The 17,775-nt window shown below is 60.8% G+C and overlaps 2 protein-coding genes across 2 annotated transcripts; one reads left to right on the top strand and one right to left on the bottom strand.

The window, feature by feature from the left end:
• Positions 1 to 165: 165 nt before the first annotated feature.
• On the bottom strand, positions 166 to 1,176 carry EXOSC4 (exosome component 4). Its single transcript, XM_070940216.1, has 3 exons — positions 985 to 1,176; positions 694 to 900; positions 166 to 603 (listed from the first exon to the last, which is right to left on the bottom strand). Exons 1-3 carry the CDS (start codon positions 1,153 to 1,155, stop codon positions 244 to 246), a joined length of 738 nt encoding a protein of 245 aa, XP_070796317.1. The 5' UTR covers positions 1,156 to 1,176; the 3' UTR covers positions 166 to 243.
• Positions 1,139 to 15,799, top strand: OPLAH (5-oxoprolinase, ATP-hydrolysing). Its single transcript, XM_070940175.1, is given in 27 exon segments — positions 1,139 to 1,408; positions 1,410 to 1,598; positions 1,867 to 2,058; positions 2,879 to 2,987; positions 3,089 to 3,212; positions 3,655 to 3,850; positions 4,452 to 4,617; positions 4,701 to 4,839; positions 5,077 to 5,144; positions 5,236 to 5,489; positions 5,784 to 5,896; positions 6,107 to 6,277; positions 6,359 to 6,496; positions 6,578 to 6,716; positions 9,255 to 9,367; positions 9,593 to 9,744; positions 9,840 to 10,000; positions 10,159 to 10,260; positions 10,474 to 10,648; positions 10,740 to 10,924; positions 11,418 to 11,564; positions 12,122 to 12,256; positions 12,376 to 12,525; positions 12,831 to 12,988; positions 13,301 to 13,461; positions 13,824 to 13,921; positions 14,010 to 15,799. Coding segments are annotated over 27 exon segments (4,152 nt in total). The 5' UTR covers positions 1,139 to 1,153; the 3' UTR covers positions 14,172 to 15,799.
• The last annotated feature ends 1,976 nt before the right edge of the window (positions 15,800 to 17,775 follow it).

Below are 17,775 nucleotides of genomic sequence, written 5' to 3'. Positions count from 1 at the left end.
GCAGCCGGCGCCGGCCCGCCTTTGCCCCGGACGGCACGGCTGCGGAGCCCCCGAACCGCGCGGAAGCCGAGGAAAGGCCGCGCGGCGCCACCAGTCGGCCCGAAGCCCTCTTGCCCCCCTCCCCCCGCCGCACTGCAAGAACTGCCCGGGCGCTGGGTCGTTCCAAGAGGTTTATTGGAAGGGGAGGGGGGGAGGGGGAGATCCAAAGCAGTCCGAGAGCGAAGGCGGCGGCGGCGGCCGCGCTCAGTTCCCGGCCAGGGCGGCCCCTTCGCGCAGGTGCTCGCGCACCACCTGCTCCAGCACGGCGTGGACGTCCAGGCAGGCCTTGCGGGCGGCCTCGGCGATGCGCTCCAGGTGGTCCTCGTGCAGCCGGCCGTTCATCTCCAGCAGGGCGATCTGCTCGGCCTTGGGCAGCAGCGCCAGCGCCAGCTGGGGGCCCCCGGCCGCCTCCTCCACGTAGTTCAGGTCGGCCAGCGCGCTCTCGTCCACGAAGCCCGCCGAACTGGCGCACACGTAGTCGCGCAGCGGGATCCCGGCGTCGATCACGGCCAGGGTGGCGGCGTTCACCGAGGCGCAGTAGTTGCCGCCGTCCGCCTGCAAGATCTGAAGGCGGCCGAGCGGCGGTCAGCGCCCCGTCAGGCCCCGCCCGGCGCGCCCCTCGCCCGCCCGCCCCCCGCCGCCCCGGCGCCCCACCTGCACGTAGATGTCGATCTGGGAGCGCGGGAAGAGGCGCGTGAGGATGGCGGCCTCGAAGGTCTGCTTCAGGTGCAGCGTCATCTCGCTGGCCTTGCGGTCGCCGTGGGGCCGCCGCTTGCGCTCGCCCGTGCTGAAGGTGGCCATGCTGAACTGGCAGTTGACCAGCGCCTGGTCCGGCAGCGCCTTGCTCCGGGAGCCGCGCATCTGCGGGAGAGACAGGCGCTTAGCCCCCCGGCTCGGCTCGGCTCGGCTCGGCGGCCCCGGGCGGACGCCTCCCCCCCCGCCTACCTCGTGGGGCCCGTAGACGACGGCCAGCGCCTTGGTGTTGCCCTGCTCCAGGTAGGCGGAGCCGTCGGCCTGCGCGAAGACGCCCATGCGGGCGCGGATCTGCCGGAGCTCGCCGGCGCGCCGCCCGTCCAGGCGGTAGCCCTGCTCCGACAGCAGCTCCAGCCCCGCCATGCCCGCCCGGCGCTTCCCGGCCTGCCCCGCGCCCCGACGGGAGGGGCCCCGCAAGCGCCGCCCCTCGCTTCTCCGCGCGCGCAGGACGCCCCGCCCGCCCGCCCGCTGGGAAGTCCTTGGGGCCGCGCTGTCTCCGACGGGGCCCCGGCCGGGGCGGAGGGAAGCGGCAGCTGCGGGAGTCGTCGTCGTCCGCCCGCCCGCTCTGCCTTCCGTGAAGCCGGCGGGGAGGAGCGCGCGGCTCTTCCAGCGCCCCGCTCGCCCCCTTCGCCATGGCTGCCCCGCTGCCGGACAAGTTCCAGTTCGCCATCGACCGCGGCGGCACCTTCACCGACGTCTTCGCCCGCTGCCCCGACGGGAAGGTCCGCGTGATGAAGCTGCTCTCCGAGGACCCGGCCAACTACCGCGACGCGCCCACCGAGGGCATCCGCCGCATCCTGCAAGAGGTCAGAGCGCTCCCCTGCCGCTGCCTGCGGGCGGGCCCGCACCCGTCGCAGCAGTCCCTGCTTCCCGGCGGGTGGAGGGCGGAGGCCCGAGTGGGTCGCCTCCTGCTGCTGCGCGCCAGACCTGCCGGGAAGGCCGAGGGCTGCACATGACACTCCCCCCCCCCCCGGGATGGAGGGCCCGATCCTGGGAGCTTTGCCTCCCCGGTGTTTGGGGGAGGGGAGGTTCCAGAGGAAGCGGCCAGCAGAGGTCCAACCTTCCCTCCGACAGGAGTGCGGGGCCCCCTTCCCCAAAGACCAGCCCCTCAAGACCGCCTGCATCGAGTGGATCCGGATGGGCACCACCGTGGCCACCAATGCCCTCCTGGAGCGGAAGGGCGAGCGCTTTGCCCTGCTGATCACCAAGGGCTTCCGGGACCTGCTCTACATCGGCAACCAGGCGAGGCCCCGCATCTTTGACCTGGTCAGTGCACTCAGCTGCAAAGGGGATTCTCTCTCTCTCTCTCTCTCTCTCTCTCTCTCTCTCTCTCTCACACAGACACACACACACACACACACACACACACACACACCCAGCTCTGCTGTGTCTTGCCTGGGAGAAGGTGCCAGCTGGTGCCCCCTTCCCCCAGCAGCAGGGAGGGAGGGTTACCCAGCTACCCCTGGGATTGGCAGGGATGGCCAAGTGAGTGGAGGGAACTGGTTGGCTGGAAGTGCCCCCCCCCCCTTGTGTGCCTAGGGGCAAGGGGGCGGCATAAGCATCTCTGCTCCCACACCAACCCCTCTGCATTCACCTGGGGCTTCTTGGGCCAATGAGGCTGGGGGGGGGTGGATGACAGACTGTGAGTGCCATCCTCCTGTGCTGGGCCAGCCCTCCTGCCTGCCCCCTCGTCCCTGGTCTTCCAGGCCTCACAGTCTAGGGGCGCCTTCCTGTTCTGAGGCCCTGGGCACTCTAATTCCCTGGCTGGCCTGTTTTAGCCACCCCACTTGCTAAGAGTTGGGGCCCCCAAAGGGACCTCCTCTTTCTGGACTCAGGCAATGGCTGCGGCTGAACAGCTGCAGGCACCACCTCCACCCCAGATGGGCTTGGGCCTCCTTTGGGTCTGCTCCATCTGCGGCCGAAGGGATGCGGCCCGGTCAACCACCCCAGTAAGGCACTCTCAAAGGGGGCTCTTGGAGCTGGAGAGCCAGCCTGGCCCTTCTCCTGGCACGGGGTCTCTCTTGCTTTCCCTGTCTGTACTGCCCCCCACGCAGACAGACTCAGCCTGAAGCCCTCTCCCTCCCAGGAGGTCCGAATGCCGGAGGTCCTGTACGAGGCAGTGGTGGAGGTGGACGAGCGCCTGGTGCTCCATCAGGACGGCTGCCGGCTCTTTGATTCCGGGCAGCATGTGACAGGTGGGAGCAGCAGCCAGGCCCTGGGGTGGGGTGGGGCTGCGGGGGAGGGGAAGAGCTGAATGCAGCCTCTGGAGTGCAGATGTGGGCCCTTCCCCCCCCAGGCTTGACCGGGGAGGCGGTGGTGGTGAAGCAGCCTGTGGACCTCCTTACCCTGCGAGCGGACCTGGAGGCGCTGCTGGCACGGGGCATCCGCAGTCTGGCCGTGGTCCTGCTGCACTCCTACCTGTGAGTTCCTTGCATGAGGAGGGGGCGCCTTGACCCTGCAGGGCAGACAGGCGTGGAAGGAGTGCCTTGGTGCCATGGCAGACAGATGTGGAAAGACAGGCAGTACATCTGGGCTGCTGGTAGCCGAGAGAGAAGGAAGCTGGGAGGGGCAACCTTCGGGTGCCAAGGGCTGCGTTTAGCAGGTGGGCATCAATGAGCTTGGCACAAACTAGGCAGTAGGTGACTTTGGACGGGTTTATGAGTTTTCTGCTGGGCACTGGCTTCTACGTGAAAAGGCTGCCGGTGGCTGGAGGGGAGGGGCTGGGGGAGTCCGGATATCCCTTCAGTGGGTGGGGCTGACTCCTGAGCACACCACCTGGAAGGGGGCACCTTTCCCCCTGCAGTCCATGCCAGCTGGCCCAGAGCGGGACCTGGAGATTGGAGGCCTTGGGTGTCTCTACAGGTGGCCCAGCCATGAGCAGCAGGTGGGCGCCCTGGCCCGGGAGCTGGGCTTCCAGCAGATCTCGCTGTCCTCTGAGGTGATGCCCATGGTGCGCATGGTGCCCCGTGGCTACACGGCCTGCATAGACACCTACCTGACCCCCTGCATCCTCCGCTATCTGCAGAGCTTCCGGGATGGCTTTGCTTCGCAGCTCCAGGTGAGGAGGAGGAGGAGAAGGGGGGCTGGGGGAGGGGGGCATTGGCTTGTATGGGCCTCCAGGGATTGCGGTCTGCCCTGGCGACCCAGGCTCCGCTCGCGCTTCTACAGTCATTTTGTGCAACCTGGGTTGTTGTGTTAAGGCAGAAGTTGGCTTGTTTCTGCATGTTGCTCAAGCATAGCGACTGAGCCTTGTGAACTAACGTGCGCTGCATGGGAAGCGTCTCCCACTGGCCTGTTTTGGCCTCCGCTCTGGCCTCTGGCCTAGCAGCCGGGTGGGAAGCCCCTCTCTGGCTCTCCTTCTGAGTAGCCCATAAAGGCTTGGGGCGGAATCCGGCTGCTCTGCTGGTTGCTCATGGCTCAGACTTATGCACCTCCTCTCGGTCCAGGGAGGAAGGGTCCCACTTGCCCTGGGGGGCAGAGAGGGTCCACCGGCCTTCAAGGCAGAGGAGGGCCTCGGGGGGAGACGTTTCCTTGGGGGCCTTAGGCTCTTAGTACACTGGACCCCAAAGGGCTTTGGAAAGGCACAGGGATCTGGTGAGGCCCTTGCCCAACCCTCCGCTCCTTTCTCCTTCCGGCCTTGCCCCTCCCCCTCCCCACAGGGTGTGCCGGTTGCATTCATGCGTTCAGACGGTGGCCTGACTCCGATGGAGGCTTTCAGTGGATCTCGGGCCATCCTCTCAGGCCCTGCTGGCGGAGTTGTGGGCTATGCAGTCACTAGCTACCACCGAGTGGAAGGGCATCCGGTCATCGGCTTCGACATGGGTGGTGAGTGGCGGGAGTGGAGGGGCTCCATGGCCTGTGCGGAGCAGGGGGAGGGAGAGAGGGAGGCTCACCAGATCCTCTTGCAGGGACCTCCACCGACGTGAGCCGCTACGCCGGAGAGTACGAGCATGTCTTTGAGGCCACCACTGCCGGCATCAGCATACAGGTGCCACAGCTGGACATCAACACGGTGGCTGCCGGAGGGGGCTCTCGCCTCTTCTTCAGGTGAGCGTCCTGTTTCAGGTCCCCCCTCCGGCCACAGGGAGGCTCTTGAGCTGTGGACGATTCATCCTCCATCTTTCTTTGAGTGGGGCGGGATGAAGGGCAGGCTCAGGCCCTGTGAGCAGGAACTGGGCACCAGCTGCCTTTTGGCCCGCTTAAAGGCCTCTGAGTTGGGAGGGGGGAGGCTGCTTGATGCCAGCTGCTGTTCTGAATTCCCCCCTCCTGCTTTCCCCCTGACAGGTCCGGGCTCTTCGTGGTGGGGCCTGAGTCCGCAGGGGCATTCCCCGGCCCCGCCTGCTACAGGAAGGGTGAGGGAGCCACATGCGTTGTTCTGGATGTGGGGGGCGAGGGGGGCTGGGCAGCAGATCGGTGATGGGCACCCATCTTTCTCTCCCGCAGGGGGGCCGCTGACTGTGACGGACGCCAACCTGTGCCTGGGCCGCCTCCTGCCCAGCCACTTCCCTCACATTTTTGGGCCTGACGAGAAGCAGCCGCTCTCGCACAAGGCCTCCCTGCAGGCCTTCCAGGCTCTGACGGCTGAGGTGAAGGCCTCTGGGGAAGCCCGGTCTGACCTGAGTGTTGAGGAGGTGGCCATGGGCTTCATCCTGGTGGCCAACGAAGCCATGTGCAGGCCCATTCGGGCGCTGACGCAGGTACCGGCTCCTCCTCTGCCCTGTCCTTGCTCTGGGTGCCCGAGAAAGGCCCCTGCTGGACTCCACGGAGCCCCTCACGCCGGGGCGCAGAGGGCTGCAGACAGAGATTGTGACTTTGAGCAGCGGCCCTCCGCCCTGGAAGCCACAGAGGGGCTGAAGAGCGCTGGGAACAAATGGAAAGTGGCACACAAGCGGGCCAGGCGCTGGGGGGTGGCTGAGCCTGGCCCTGCCCTCCGATCCCTCCACGCCGGAGTGGGGCCTGCCCTCAATTGTGCTGTTCCTTCCTCTCATTAGGCCCGGGGCCATGACACCTCCCGCCACGTCCTGGCCTGCTTCGGAGGAGCTGGGGGCCAGCACGCCTGTGCCATCGCCCGGGCACTGGGCATGAGCACGGTCTTCATCCACAAGTAGGTTGCTGGTGAGGGAAGAGGCTGTCCCAAGCAGGCCTCTTCTGCCTGCACACAGTGGTGGCCCCTGGCCCAGGGAAAGGGCTCTTGGTTAGCTTTGCCCTCCCAAGTAGGGTGGAGGGGATGCACTGGTCAAAAGAGGGGAGGGGCTTTTGCCGGCAGCCCAGTGGGGGCCTGTTGCTCTGCAGTGTCTCCCCTCCCCCCCCACAGGCACAGTGGGGTCTTGTCGGCCTACGGGATGGCCCTGGCAGACATCGTTCACGAGGCCCAGGAGCCGTGCTCACTGGCCTACGAGCCAGCCTCCTTCACCCAGCTGGACCTGCGGATGGCTGCCCTGGAGAAGACGTGTGTGCAGGCCTTGGAGGCCCAGGGCTTCGCCAGGTGGGTCCCCGGGGCAGAGAGGGGCCGGGGCGGCGGCTTTGGTGTCCAGGGCGGAAGAGGTCAACTAACCCCTGCCCGCAGGTCCCAGATCACCACTGAGGCCTTCTTGCACCTGCGCTACCAGCGGACAGACTGCGCCCTCATGTGCTCGGCCAAGGGCTACCCGGCTCAAGCCGGCACCTGTAGCCGCGGAGACTTTGGCACAGCCTTTGCCAATAGGTCAGTGGCATAATCACTCCACACACCCGTCCCTCTGGGGAGCTAGAACAAGCCTTGATGCTGACCCTGCCCCCCGCCCAGGTATCGGCAGGAATTCGGCTTCACCATCCCCGAGCGCGCCATTCTGGTGGACGATGTGCGGGTGAGGGGCACGGCCTGCTCTGGGATGGGCCAGGAAGAGCCTCAGCCGGTCTGCGAAGAGCCCCCCAACCTGGAAATGGTACGACTCCCCCCTTGGCTCCAGGCCGGGCTTCCCTAGCCGAACTGCAGTTGCCTTTTCGCTTTGGCCCTCTGGGCCCTTGCAGTCCACCTGGGGGCCTTCCCTGAAGGCGTAGGCTGAACGTCTCCTGTGAATGCCGGACTTCTCCTGGGAAGCCACACCTGGGACTGGCATTGGCCCAACGTGATTTGTGCTGCTTACAGCGTTTTATTTCCCAATTTGCACGATGCTATGAAGCAGAAACCATCCAGGCAGGGTCTCCCAATCCAAACAGTTCCAAGGAACAAAGGTTAAAGCCCAACTGAGCCAAGGGGGCTGCTGTGTGAATGCGGCCTTTGGCGTGCCTGCCTCCCTCTTGCCTCCCCGCTGCAGAATCCCAGATGGGAGGGGCAGCAGCGCTCCTTCAGGGGCCTCCCAGAGGCAACCCCCCCTCCCCCCAGCCTCTTCCCTCTCTTGGTCCTATTGCTGTTTCTTTTCCACTGGGTGATCCCTGGGCACAAAGGAGAAGAGTGGAAATTTTCCAACAATGCAAAAAATGGTGGGATGGAAGTGTTTTTGGAGGGACTCGAGAGATCATCTAATCCAGCCGCCATTGGAAAAACTCTGGCAGGGGGAGACCCTCACCTCTCATGCTAAACTGGGACTCTCACAGTTAGGAAGATCTTGCTGATGTCCGGCCGAAATCCTCTCCCACCCCGTTTCTCCTCCTGGCTTCTGGAAAGGGCCTGGCCATCTCTGCCCCGGCGGCCCCTCCGACCCTCTGCCCTGAGCTCGTGGGCCAGCGCCTCCTCGGCCCCTGGATGAAGGCTTCTCGCTGCGGCAGAGGAACAGTGGCTGCTCTCCATCTCGGGGCCTTCGAGCATCACCTCTGCTCTTTCGGCAGCAGTGTGGCAGTTTTGGCTCACCTTCCGTTTGCAGATTGAGATGGGGAGGGGTCTTTCTTGGCTCTGAGGTTGCCAACTGATGGTGGTGATGTTATCCCATCAGTCGAGTCCGACTCTTGGCCATTCTCTGGGCCAGGCAGTCTCTCCACGTCTTCTGACCTTCTTTGAGTTTCTTCTCCGCTGTGGCTGGGTCTCAGCTTTGATGGAGTCCGGCCACCGTCGGTCGTCTTTGGCAGCCTGGTTCCCTTTTACCCCAAACTCTTCTCACATAATCGCTTTCTCCCATGAATTCTTCCGCATGACATGGCCGAAATAAGTGAGACGCAGCATTTTGCCAACTTCTGTGTCCCCCTCCCGCCCCTGGTGCCTTTGATGTTTTCCAGTCCAAAGGAAGGACTTTGCATTTTCCCCTCTTGAAGTTGGTTTTGCTGGCTTCTGCCTCTTCTTCCACTTTGTCCAAAGCCTCCCAGTTCACCTCCCTCCCCTCCCCCATCCCTGCATCACCCGCAAACTTGATCCTCGTGTTCTCTAGCGCTTCATGGTCATTCATAAATGTTCTAGATGACTTTTGCTGTAGCTTTGCCCTGCTTTCCTTCCACCCTGGACCTGGCAGGAGCTCCTCAGTGCCCCTCTGCAGGTGGGTTTGTGCTGCGCCACTCCCTGCATGGGCAGGCCAGGTGGCATTGCAAGGGTGGCGAGGGCCAGTTCCCCCAGTTCAAACCCACCTGCAGCGGGAAAAGCTTTGAGCGTCTCTGGGCACAGCTCCTTGCAGCCACCTCGTGTTTTGAGTCTTTGCCAGGGCTGCCAACCTAATCGGCAGAGGTTGGTGTTTTTCTCTTGCCTGCCTTGAGTGACCTGGCTCAGCAGGAGCTGCCTGAGGGGGCTTGTGGGTTGTGGGGCAGTCGAGGGAGACTTGCTCTGAGGCAAGGAGGCGGACCTCGTCCCCCTTAAAATGCTTTGAGTAACCGGGGGAACATTTCCTGGAAGCTCCCTGCTGGCTCCTGCCAAGCAGCCCCTTCTCCAAAGGCTCAAAGGGTGTTTTGTCCGGTCCTGGCATCAGGTCTTCCTCCCCCGCCCTCCCCCTCTGTTCTTTTCAGTCCTCTGGCAGAGGCCCATCGTCCACAGTGATGAACGGGGCTCCAAGAAGGGACCTCTCAGAGTTCAGGGCCGTCCAGTTCCTCTCCAAGGGCCTCCCTTAGTCCTTCTGCCTGGGCCTATTTCATCAGAGGAAACTCAAGGCTTGGGGGGGGGTGTCTGAGGAGCCCCTCCCTCCTTCCCTCCCTGCCAGCCCAGCAGTTCCTTTAGCCTTTTAGTTTTCCTGGCTTGCTTTCTGCTGTGGATATCAAGCCACTTGCCGGTCCCTTCCTTGGAGACTGCACCCTCTCCCCTGTCCTACCCAGGGAACAAAACCCCAGGGCTCCTCGGCCTTTGAAGCTGCCCAGTGACCTCAAGAGGGGGGGGGGCTTCTCCTTGGTTCCTCCCCTTCCCAGAAATTCTGCCCCCCAGGGGGAGGGACAGTTTGAGAGACCAGCTTCCAAACGATGCCAGTCGGGTGCAGTGGCGGGGGGGGGGCGCTGCAAGGTGAGCTAGGTGTTGGGCAAAAGCGGCCAACAGAGCTGCACTATCTGTGTGATAAGCCCCTCCCCACCTACAGGTGACCCGCTGTTATTTTGAGGGGGGCTATCAGGACACCCCTGTCTACCTGTTGGAGAACCTCTTCCATGGCCACTCCATCCCTGGCCCCAGCATCTTGGTGGATAAGAACAGGTGAGGAGGGGCTGCAGGTGGAGGGTGGGTGGGCAGGTTTCAACTCTTGCCAGAGCAGAAAAGAAGTTATGGACTCGGTCAGTAGATAAAACTCAGCTGTTCCCACCGTCATCTTGTAGCTTCCCGGGTCCCCTGACGATGATGCTCTGTGCCCAGAGGGGAGATATGGGGGGGGGCTGTGTGACCCAGAGGAAGCCACTGAAGGTCTCCTTGGTGCTCCTGCAGCACTATCCTGGTGGAGCCCGGCTGCACAGCCTCCGTGACGGCCCTGGGGGACATCTGCATCGTGGTGGGCTCCGGGGCCTTCCGTCCAATTGGGCCTGAGCTTGACCCCGTCCAGCTGTCCATCTTCTCCCACCGCTTCATGAGCATTGCAGGTGAGCATGGGGGACGGGAGCTCTCTCCCCCCCTCCCCATGGGCAGGATGGGCCCCGGGGGCCCCTAGAGAACAGCCGCCTCTTTTCCCGAGCAGAGCAGATGGGCCGAGTCTTGCAGCGCACAGCCATCTCCACCAACATCAAGGAGCGGCTGGATTTCTCCTGTGCCCTCTTTGGGCCGGACGGGGGGCTAGTCTCCAACGCCCCCCACATCCCCGTCCACCTAGGCGCCATGCAGGAGACGGTGCAATTCCAGGTAGGTGCTGCCAGGGAGCCGCCTCTGGGTGGGTGGGGGGCTGTGGGGTGAGGGGAGCCTCCTCCAGAGTGAGGGGCTGCACCCAGACCTCTGTGGGGGACACACAGCTGCTAGGGAGGCTTTCCTCCCACACCCCATTTTCCCTTCTGCCCCTGCAGATCCAGCACCTGGGCCCCGACCTTCGCAAGGGGGACGTGATCCTGAGCAACCACCCCTGCGCTGGGGGCAGCCACCTGCCTGACCTGACGGTCATCACCCCGGTGAGTGCTCCCCCTCCCCCCCCGCTTCCAGAGGGTCCAAGGGGCAGCCGGGGACACAGAGCTTTCCTTGAGGTGGACCCTGGGCTTCTCCTGCAGAAGAGGAGAGTTCAGGGGCTTGTGGGGCGGGGGGGGACTTGCCTCTGGCCTGCAGCTCCCCCCTCCCCCCAGTTCTGCTTGCCAGCCCCCTTGCGTAGTGACTGCTGCTCGTTCCAGGTCTTCTGGGAGAAGGAGCCCAAGCCAATCTTCTTTGTGGCCAGCCGGGGCCACCATGCTGACATTGGGGGGATCACCCCAGGCTCCATGCCCCCCCATTCCCACTCCCTCCAGGAGGAGGGGGCCATCTTCATCTCCTTCAAGCTGGTGATGGAGGGCATCTTCCAAGAGGAAGGTTGGTCTTTGGGGAGGGGCTTCGGTTCTCCAGTGGGGGTGGGGTTGTGCCCACCGCTCCAAATGCCACTGTGGAGCCTCTTCCCTTGCAGCCGTCACCGCAGCCCTGCTGGCCCCTGGCCACTTGGCCGGCAGCAGTGGCACTCGCAACCTCCACGACAACCTGTCGGACCTGCGTGCCCAGGTGGCCGCCAATCAGCGGGGGATCCAGTTGGTGGACGAGCTGATTGGGCAGTACGGGCTGGGCGTGGTGCAGGCATACATGGGCCACATTCAGGTGAGGAAGGGTCTCGCCACTCCTGACTTGACCCCAGGACTCGCCTCCCTCTCGGGGGCTTTCAAAGAACCGGTGGAAAGTCTGCCCCATTACACGGCCAGAGGAAGTTGGAGACCCTCCCTTCCATTCTTAAGGTGGGGATGATCTGCTGTGGTTGGGATCAACGTCTCCCACTACTTTCTGGAAGGGGAGAAGACGCCCCTCTGCTTCACGCGCCCCAGTGCATTCAAACAGGCCTCCCACACTCGGCACCAGTGGGTCAAGAAGAAAGCGAGCGGGGGGGTTGGGAGTCCCAGTACTGTACTATTCCCTTGCGGCAGGCCTGCCCCACACTGGAGAGGGCAGTTTCGGGGTGCTTCCTCTGAAGACTGCTGGGGCCCCAAGGGTGGGGGCAGTGGTGGGCCCTCTTGGGGTGCCCTCCCTGGCAGGGTGGGGAGAGTTCTGCCACCCAAGAGTCCCTGCCGTCTCGGCTCTTCCCTGGTTGTGCCCTCAGGCTAATGCGGAGGTCGCCGTCCAAACGATGCTGAGGAAGTTTGCCACACGCCATGGACACGTGGACCGACCCCTGCAGGTGCAGGCCAAGGACTTCATGGACGATGGCACCCCGATTTGTCTCCGAGTGACCGTGGACCCACAGGAGGTGAGCATGTTACGGACTCCTGGAGCTCTGAGGGGTCTTCGTGATTGCCTGCTCCCCAATCCTTGGGCTGTGGCCACAGCCGGGCCTTGAGCCGTTTGGAACCAGGCGGTGGAAGTGGCAGGCGAGAGCGCATGCACGCACACACTTCCCTATCCATGGGAGCAGAGGGGGAGCGCATGTGCGAGAGTGGCAGGTACGCTTGCCTGCTGCTCATGCAGAACAATCTCTCTCCTCCCACGCCCCCCACCCCTCCCCGGGCCAGTCCACAAAGACGGAAAGGTTGGGGAACCCTGAGCTACTCAGTGCAGGAGCAGGAAGGAGCTGAGCAGAAGCCCCCCGCCCCCGAGATTTTTCCTTCGTATATGTGTGTGTGTGTCTTGGGGGGGACGGACGGACAAGGGCAACAGAGCGGCCACTGCCGTCCAGCGCTAGCAGTGGTTGCAGCTGCCTTCTCTGCTGCATGGGCGCCCTGGGGGTGACCCGACCTGGGAAGGATTGAGAGCAGCAGTGAACTTGGAGGGGGGAAGGCTAATGGAACCTCTGCCCCCTCCCCCCAGGGCACTGCAGTGTTTGACTTCACTGGGACCGGCCAGGAGGTGTATGGGAACTGGAACGCCCCCCGGGCCATCACCCTCTCCGCCCTGATCTACTGCTTGCGCTGCATGGTGGGCGAGGACATCCCCCTCAACCAGGTGCAGAGGGAGGGGCAGCCCTCGAAAGAGCCGGTGGGGGGTGGCCAGCAGAAGTCGGGGGACGACGACGACTGTCTAGATCAGGAGAGCCTGACGTGTCCCCTGCTGCTTCCTCACAGGGCTGCCTGTCCCCCGTGCGCATTGTGGTCCCTGAGAGATCCATCCTTCACCCCTCCCTGGATGCTGGCGTGGTGGGGGGCAATGTGCTGACCTCCCAGAGGGTGGTGGATGTCATTTTCCGGGCGTTTGAAGTCTGCGCCGCTTCACAGGTGAGGGGAGCGCAGAAAGGCCAGGGTGGGGATCCCACAGCTTCTCCGCCAGGGCATTGGTGGTCTCGTCCAGATGCCAGCTGGGTCAGGGAGTTCTTTGCTTCTGTGACTGAGAGCGGGAATGTCCAGAGGCCCCGGCTTGTGGCTGTGCCACCTTGGGAGACCCCTGGGAGCGCTTCTACCATCTCTGAGTCCAAGTGTCTCCTTGCCCCAAAGCGGGGCCTTCCCTCTCCGCCCCGCCATGTGGGGAGGGCTTCTACGGTTGGCAGGAGAGCCCACATTCCGTCCCCTTCCCCGTCCTCCAGGGCTGCATGAATAATGTCACATTTGGGAACGAGCGCATTGGCTACTACGAGACGGTGGCCGGAGGGGCCGGGGCGGGGCCTCACTGGCATGGCCGCAGCGGGGTGCACACCCACATGACCAACACCCGCATCACTGATCCGGAGATCCTGGAGAAGCGGTGGGTGCAGACGGAACCTGAAGGGGGTGCTGTTGGCACCGGGTCCTGAGCAATGGGCCTGTCTCACAGGGCTTCAAGGAATATGGGGATGGGGGGGGGTCTGCCCTGACAAGCCAGCTCACTCCGGGTGCTCCTTTTCCTAGACCTCTGCCGTTCCCCCCCTGTTGATCACCCAACTCGGAGTTCTCACCCCAAGGCAAGCGGCGGGTGTGTGTGTGTGTGTGTGTGTGTGATGGCTGTGCATACCCTCCGTCTGTTCAGCAGGAGTTTGGAAGCGGATGGCAGACCCGGCTCTCTTTCTCCTCCCCCCAGGTATCCAGTGGTCCTGCGAACATTCCAGCTGGCACCAGACACGGGGGGGGCTGGGCTCTTCCGGGGAGGGTCCGGGGTCCGGCGAGAGCTGCAGTTCCGGGAGGAGATGGTTCTGTCCGTGCTGAGCGAGCGTCGGGCTTTCCAGCCTTATGGGCTGCAAGGTGGGGGCTTCTGGGGCTCATTGGCTGGCTTGGGAGGTCCCAGCGTGCCAGTGGGGCTCTTCTGCTGCCTGTCCTGGGGGGTGGGGGTTGCCGCAGTTGTGGGCTGAACTCAGAATTACAGGGTTGGAAGGGATGTGACGTGTCCTTCCCTGCTCAATGGGGCAGCCCCAGAACATCTCCGCCAGTTGTCCATACGGCCTCTGTTGGACTTGGTGGGGAGGCCACGGTGGGCCTGGGGGGCCCAGAGGGGCAGCTGGAAGGGAGGAGAGGGAAGGCTCACCCTGCAGGGCTGGATGAGGCTTGTCCAGCATCTCCTCTCACACAGACACACCCCGGATGGCCCCTTCTCCCCTTTCGGACAGGTGGCGATCCCGGATCCCCAGGCCTGAACTTGTTGATCCAGCACAACGGACGGACCATGAACCTGGGTGGAAAGATGTCCGTGGAAGTGCACCCTGGGGTGAGGGGTCCTTGAGCGTCTCCCCGCCCTGCTGCTCTGTCCCGGAAGCCACCCTCTTGAGGGGTCTCTCTTCTTCCCTTGTCCCTAGGACATCTTCTGCCTGCAGAGCCCAGGCGGAGGGGGCTTCGGACAGCACCCCCAACGCTTGGCCAAAGGGCCTGAGGAGACCGGGCACCGGGCCCAGCTGCTCAGGGAACGGGGCAGTTTCTACTACTACAGCCGGTCGCAGGAGATGATTGATGGTCCCTGAACCAGCCGCCGAGGAAGGTGGGGCGGAGGGGAGGACGGGCACCAACTGAGCAGGGGGCATCTTGCCCGAAAGACAGGATGGAAAGATTGGAGAAGGTGGCAGGGCAGTTTCACTTCTCACCACAAGGGGGCAGCAGAGACCAGCTTTCTTCCTTTCTGTGCCTTGGGGGGGGGTATTGAAGTAGAGATTCGCTCCCAGTCTGACCCCTAAATGCTGTTTCTGCTAGTGGGGCTGCCCCCTGCCCACTAATTTGCTCCTTGCGCTCAAGACCAGAAAGAGGGGGGGTCCTGCTTTGCTCACTGTTCTCAGCTGCTGCAGACGCCACTTGCTCGCAGCCCCTTCCTGCCTCCAGGCTGGTGGATGGTGGGATGGATGGATGCCACCCAGGCCTCTCCCTGGGCAGAGGGGGCTGGGCAGATGCATAGCACAGCTTCACACGAATAAAGTTAGAATCTGATTGGAGTCCCTGAAGTCATTTCTGTCCCCGCAGAAAACCCGGCTGGTGTGCCAAGCTCTTCTGCTCAGGGCTGCTGCCACCGGGCCCAGGTCTTCCTGCACTAGAGCCTCTTCCCTCCCCCCCCATGTGTTCTGGCCCAACAGCCCCTCCCTGTGTGACTGACGGGTGGAGGGGCAGAGGGCCTCCCTTGGGGTCACTTGCCCCTCCGCCCATCAGAATCACACACTGCAAGGCAGAGGTGGGGGGCAGAAGCGGGACCCCCTCCCTCTAAGACAATGTTCCCAGCGGGGGGTTGGCATGAGATTAACGGAGGTCGCCTGGGTCTTGGTGGGTAGACAGATGGGCTGTGTGGCAGCTGGGGCACTTGCCACTCCCTCCGAGGGAAGGCCAGCAGGTAGGAGGTGGGGTCCTGTGCTTCCCCAGGGCCTCCCTGGCCATGAGATGCAAGGAGGAGCCCCTGTCTTTTGGTGTCCAATTGCACCAAGGGAAGTCAGGCAAACCTCCTGGTAAGTGCTGTTGGCTGGGATTGGCCAATACTGTAAGTGCCTGGTGGGAAATGCCCACCTCTAAGGAATTCCCTTTTAGAAAAGGGGGAGATGAGGGACAGCCATGTGGCCTGCAGGGGAAGAAACAGCATTCCCCAAGTTGGAAGCCGGCAACGGTTTCTCCTGGCATCTGGGTTTATAGGCCACGGACTGCACTGTGTTGCCCTCAGACGCTGATGGGCAGCCCTGTGGGGCACGTGGTCTTGTTGATGCTGGAGTGCCAACGTTGTGAGTGGTGGTAGCTTCCAGGGGGGCTCCAGAGGCAGTCCAGGAGTGGCATCGCTTAGTCCAAGCGGGTGGAGATTGGGCTGTGACACACGCACACGCAGCCTTTGCTCATGGCAGGCAAAGGAACCAAAGGGTGAGCCCAGGGGTAACTGGTTTCTGCAAGGGGGTAACTGCCAGGCTGGCCTCTTTTGCCCTCAGGAAGGTGAGGCCATGATTGCCAGGGCCTCTGGTTGTGCACACGCCTCCCCCACCCCCGGGACCCAATACTTGATGAAATATGAAAGGCTTCTGTGAGTGGCATCTCCGCGCTGGTCATCCACACAGCCAGTCCTAAGCCCCGAATCACCATCATCTGAAGAGGCCATTTTGGTGGTTCCCTAAGGAAGCCAGCCAGCCAAAGAGGCCAATCTTAATGTCACTTGTCTTGATGAATAAAAATACCAAAATCAGTGATGAAAGTTGTAAAAACTGTGTGATGATGATGTGCTGCATCCAAAAGTGATGATGACTGACAGATGAGCACAGGAAGAGGCCCTGCTTTGTTGGAAATTGTTGGAAAACTTAAGAAAATGGTAAGACCACACTTGGAATGCTTCACCTGGAAAGGGTGCAGAGAAGAGCAACAAAGATTAAGGGACAGTTGCTGGAGTTAGGTATGTCCAGTCTAGTGAAAAGAAGGACTGGGGGGACATGATACAAAGCCTTCCAATATTTGGGGGGCTGCCACAAAGGAGGGGGATCAAATTATTCTCCAAAGCACCTGAAGGCAGAAAGAGGCAACAGATGGAAACCAATCAAAGATCCTACCTGGAACTAAGGAGAAACTTCCTGACGAGAACAATCGGTGGAGCAGCCTGCCTGCAGAAGTGGTGGGTGCTCCGTCATTGGAGGCTTTTAAGAAGAGCCTGGGCAGCCATCTCTCTGAACTGGTCTAGGGTCTCCTGCTTGAGCAGGGAGTTGGACAAGATCAGTGGTTCTCAACCTTCCTAATGCCGCGACCCTTTAATACAGTTCCTCATGTTGTGGTGACCCCCAACCAGGGGTGGGTTCTAAATTTTTTTACTACCGGTTCTGTGGGCGTGGCTTATTTTGTGGATGTGGCTTGGAGGTCATGTGACTGGGTGGGCGTGGCTATGTATAGGGACTACTCAGGGCTGAAAAAAGTCATTTGTGACAGGTCCTCGCACTTTTGACTGGTCCTCACACTTATGACCATCCTCACATTTATGCCCGTGCAGCATTCTTAACAACCATGTCACTCATTTCACAACTGCTTCTCTTCAACATGGTGATAAGATAGGGCAAAAAACCTAAAATGTTAGGACAGTCATAAGTTCGAGGACTGGTCAAAAGTGCAAGGACCAGTCAAAAATAACTTTTTCAGCCCTCTTGAGTAGTCCATATGCATAAAAGGATACAGCAATAGAGTGGGGTGAAGGAAGGGAAGGGAAATTAGAGTAGGAGTGAGGGTAAGAGAGGGAGGAAGAGAGGAGGAGAAGGAGAAAGGAAGAGGAAGGGAGGAGAAGAAGGGGAGGAAGAGAAAGTAAGAAGGAAAGAAAAGAGAGGTGGTAGGTTTGAGGAGAAAGATTGCTGTACCATAAAAAAGATGAAAGGGAAGAAAGCCAGCCCCAACCAAATATAAAGATATTAAGATAAAGAATGAATTGTTAAACTTTAAAGAATAAAAGAGAATAGGAATAAATAACAATAATTAGAAACACACATACAAACATACAATGTATTTTCTTTGAACAGAGTATTTGGCCAGTTCACAAATTTAACCAGTATTTAGTCATTTCAATTAAATTTACAATTTCTATATTTCCTTTTTGCCACATTTATTCTTCATCTATTTTTTTAAAAAACCAATATCATCCTCATCTCTAATCTTAATCAAATTCAATTTTTCCCTTCTATATTATACCCCTTCGCATTGTCATCTATTTTTATATCCATCCTCACATTGGTTAATTATGTAATTATGTAATACAGTTAATACAAATTCAACATTTTAATATAAATCAATTAGTTATATAACTATCTTTTTTGTATATTAATCAATATGAACATGAATATTCTGATTATTTCCATGCAATCCAATTTCTTACAAATCAATTAATTATATTTACCAATAATAATAAACCAAATAATTTCCCCCATATATTCCTCCAAACCACAACTTAACCATTTCTGCTTTCAACACAATATACAATTAATAGTATCTCAATTATTACAATTCCCTAGTTAAATAGAGCTTTTTTTCTTTTGTGTTTTAAAATCTTGAACCTCCTCTTTTGCCCTAAATTTCCCATTGTTTGCAGTTTTGCACCTACCTTTTTTGGTGAGGAAAAAGAAAAAGAAACCTCTCTGTGCC

The sequence above is a fragment of the Pituophis catenifer genome, unplaced genomic scaffold (genome assembly GCF_029215685.1).
Source record: "Pituophis catenifer annectens isolate HBS135680 unplaced genomic scaffold, rPitCat1.0.hap2 SCAF_3, whole genome shotgun sequence".
NCBI classification, from domain to species: Eukaryota; Metazoa; Chordata; class Lepidosauria; order Squamata; family Colubridae; genus Pituophis; species Pituophis catenifer.
The sequence above is the reverse complement of the archived record's forward strand: the minus strand, read 5'-3'. Positions and strand labels throughout refer to the sequence as shown.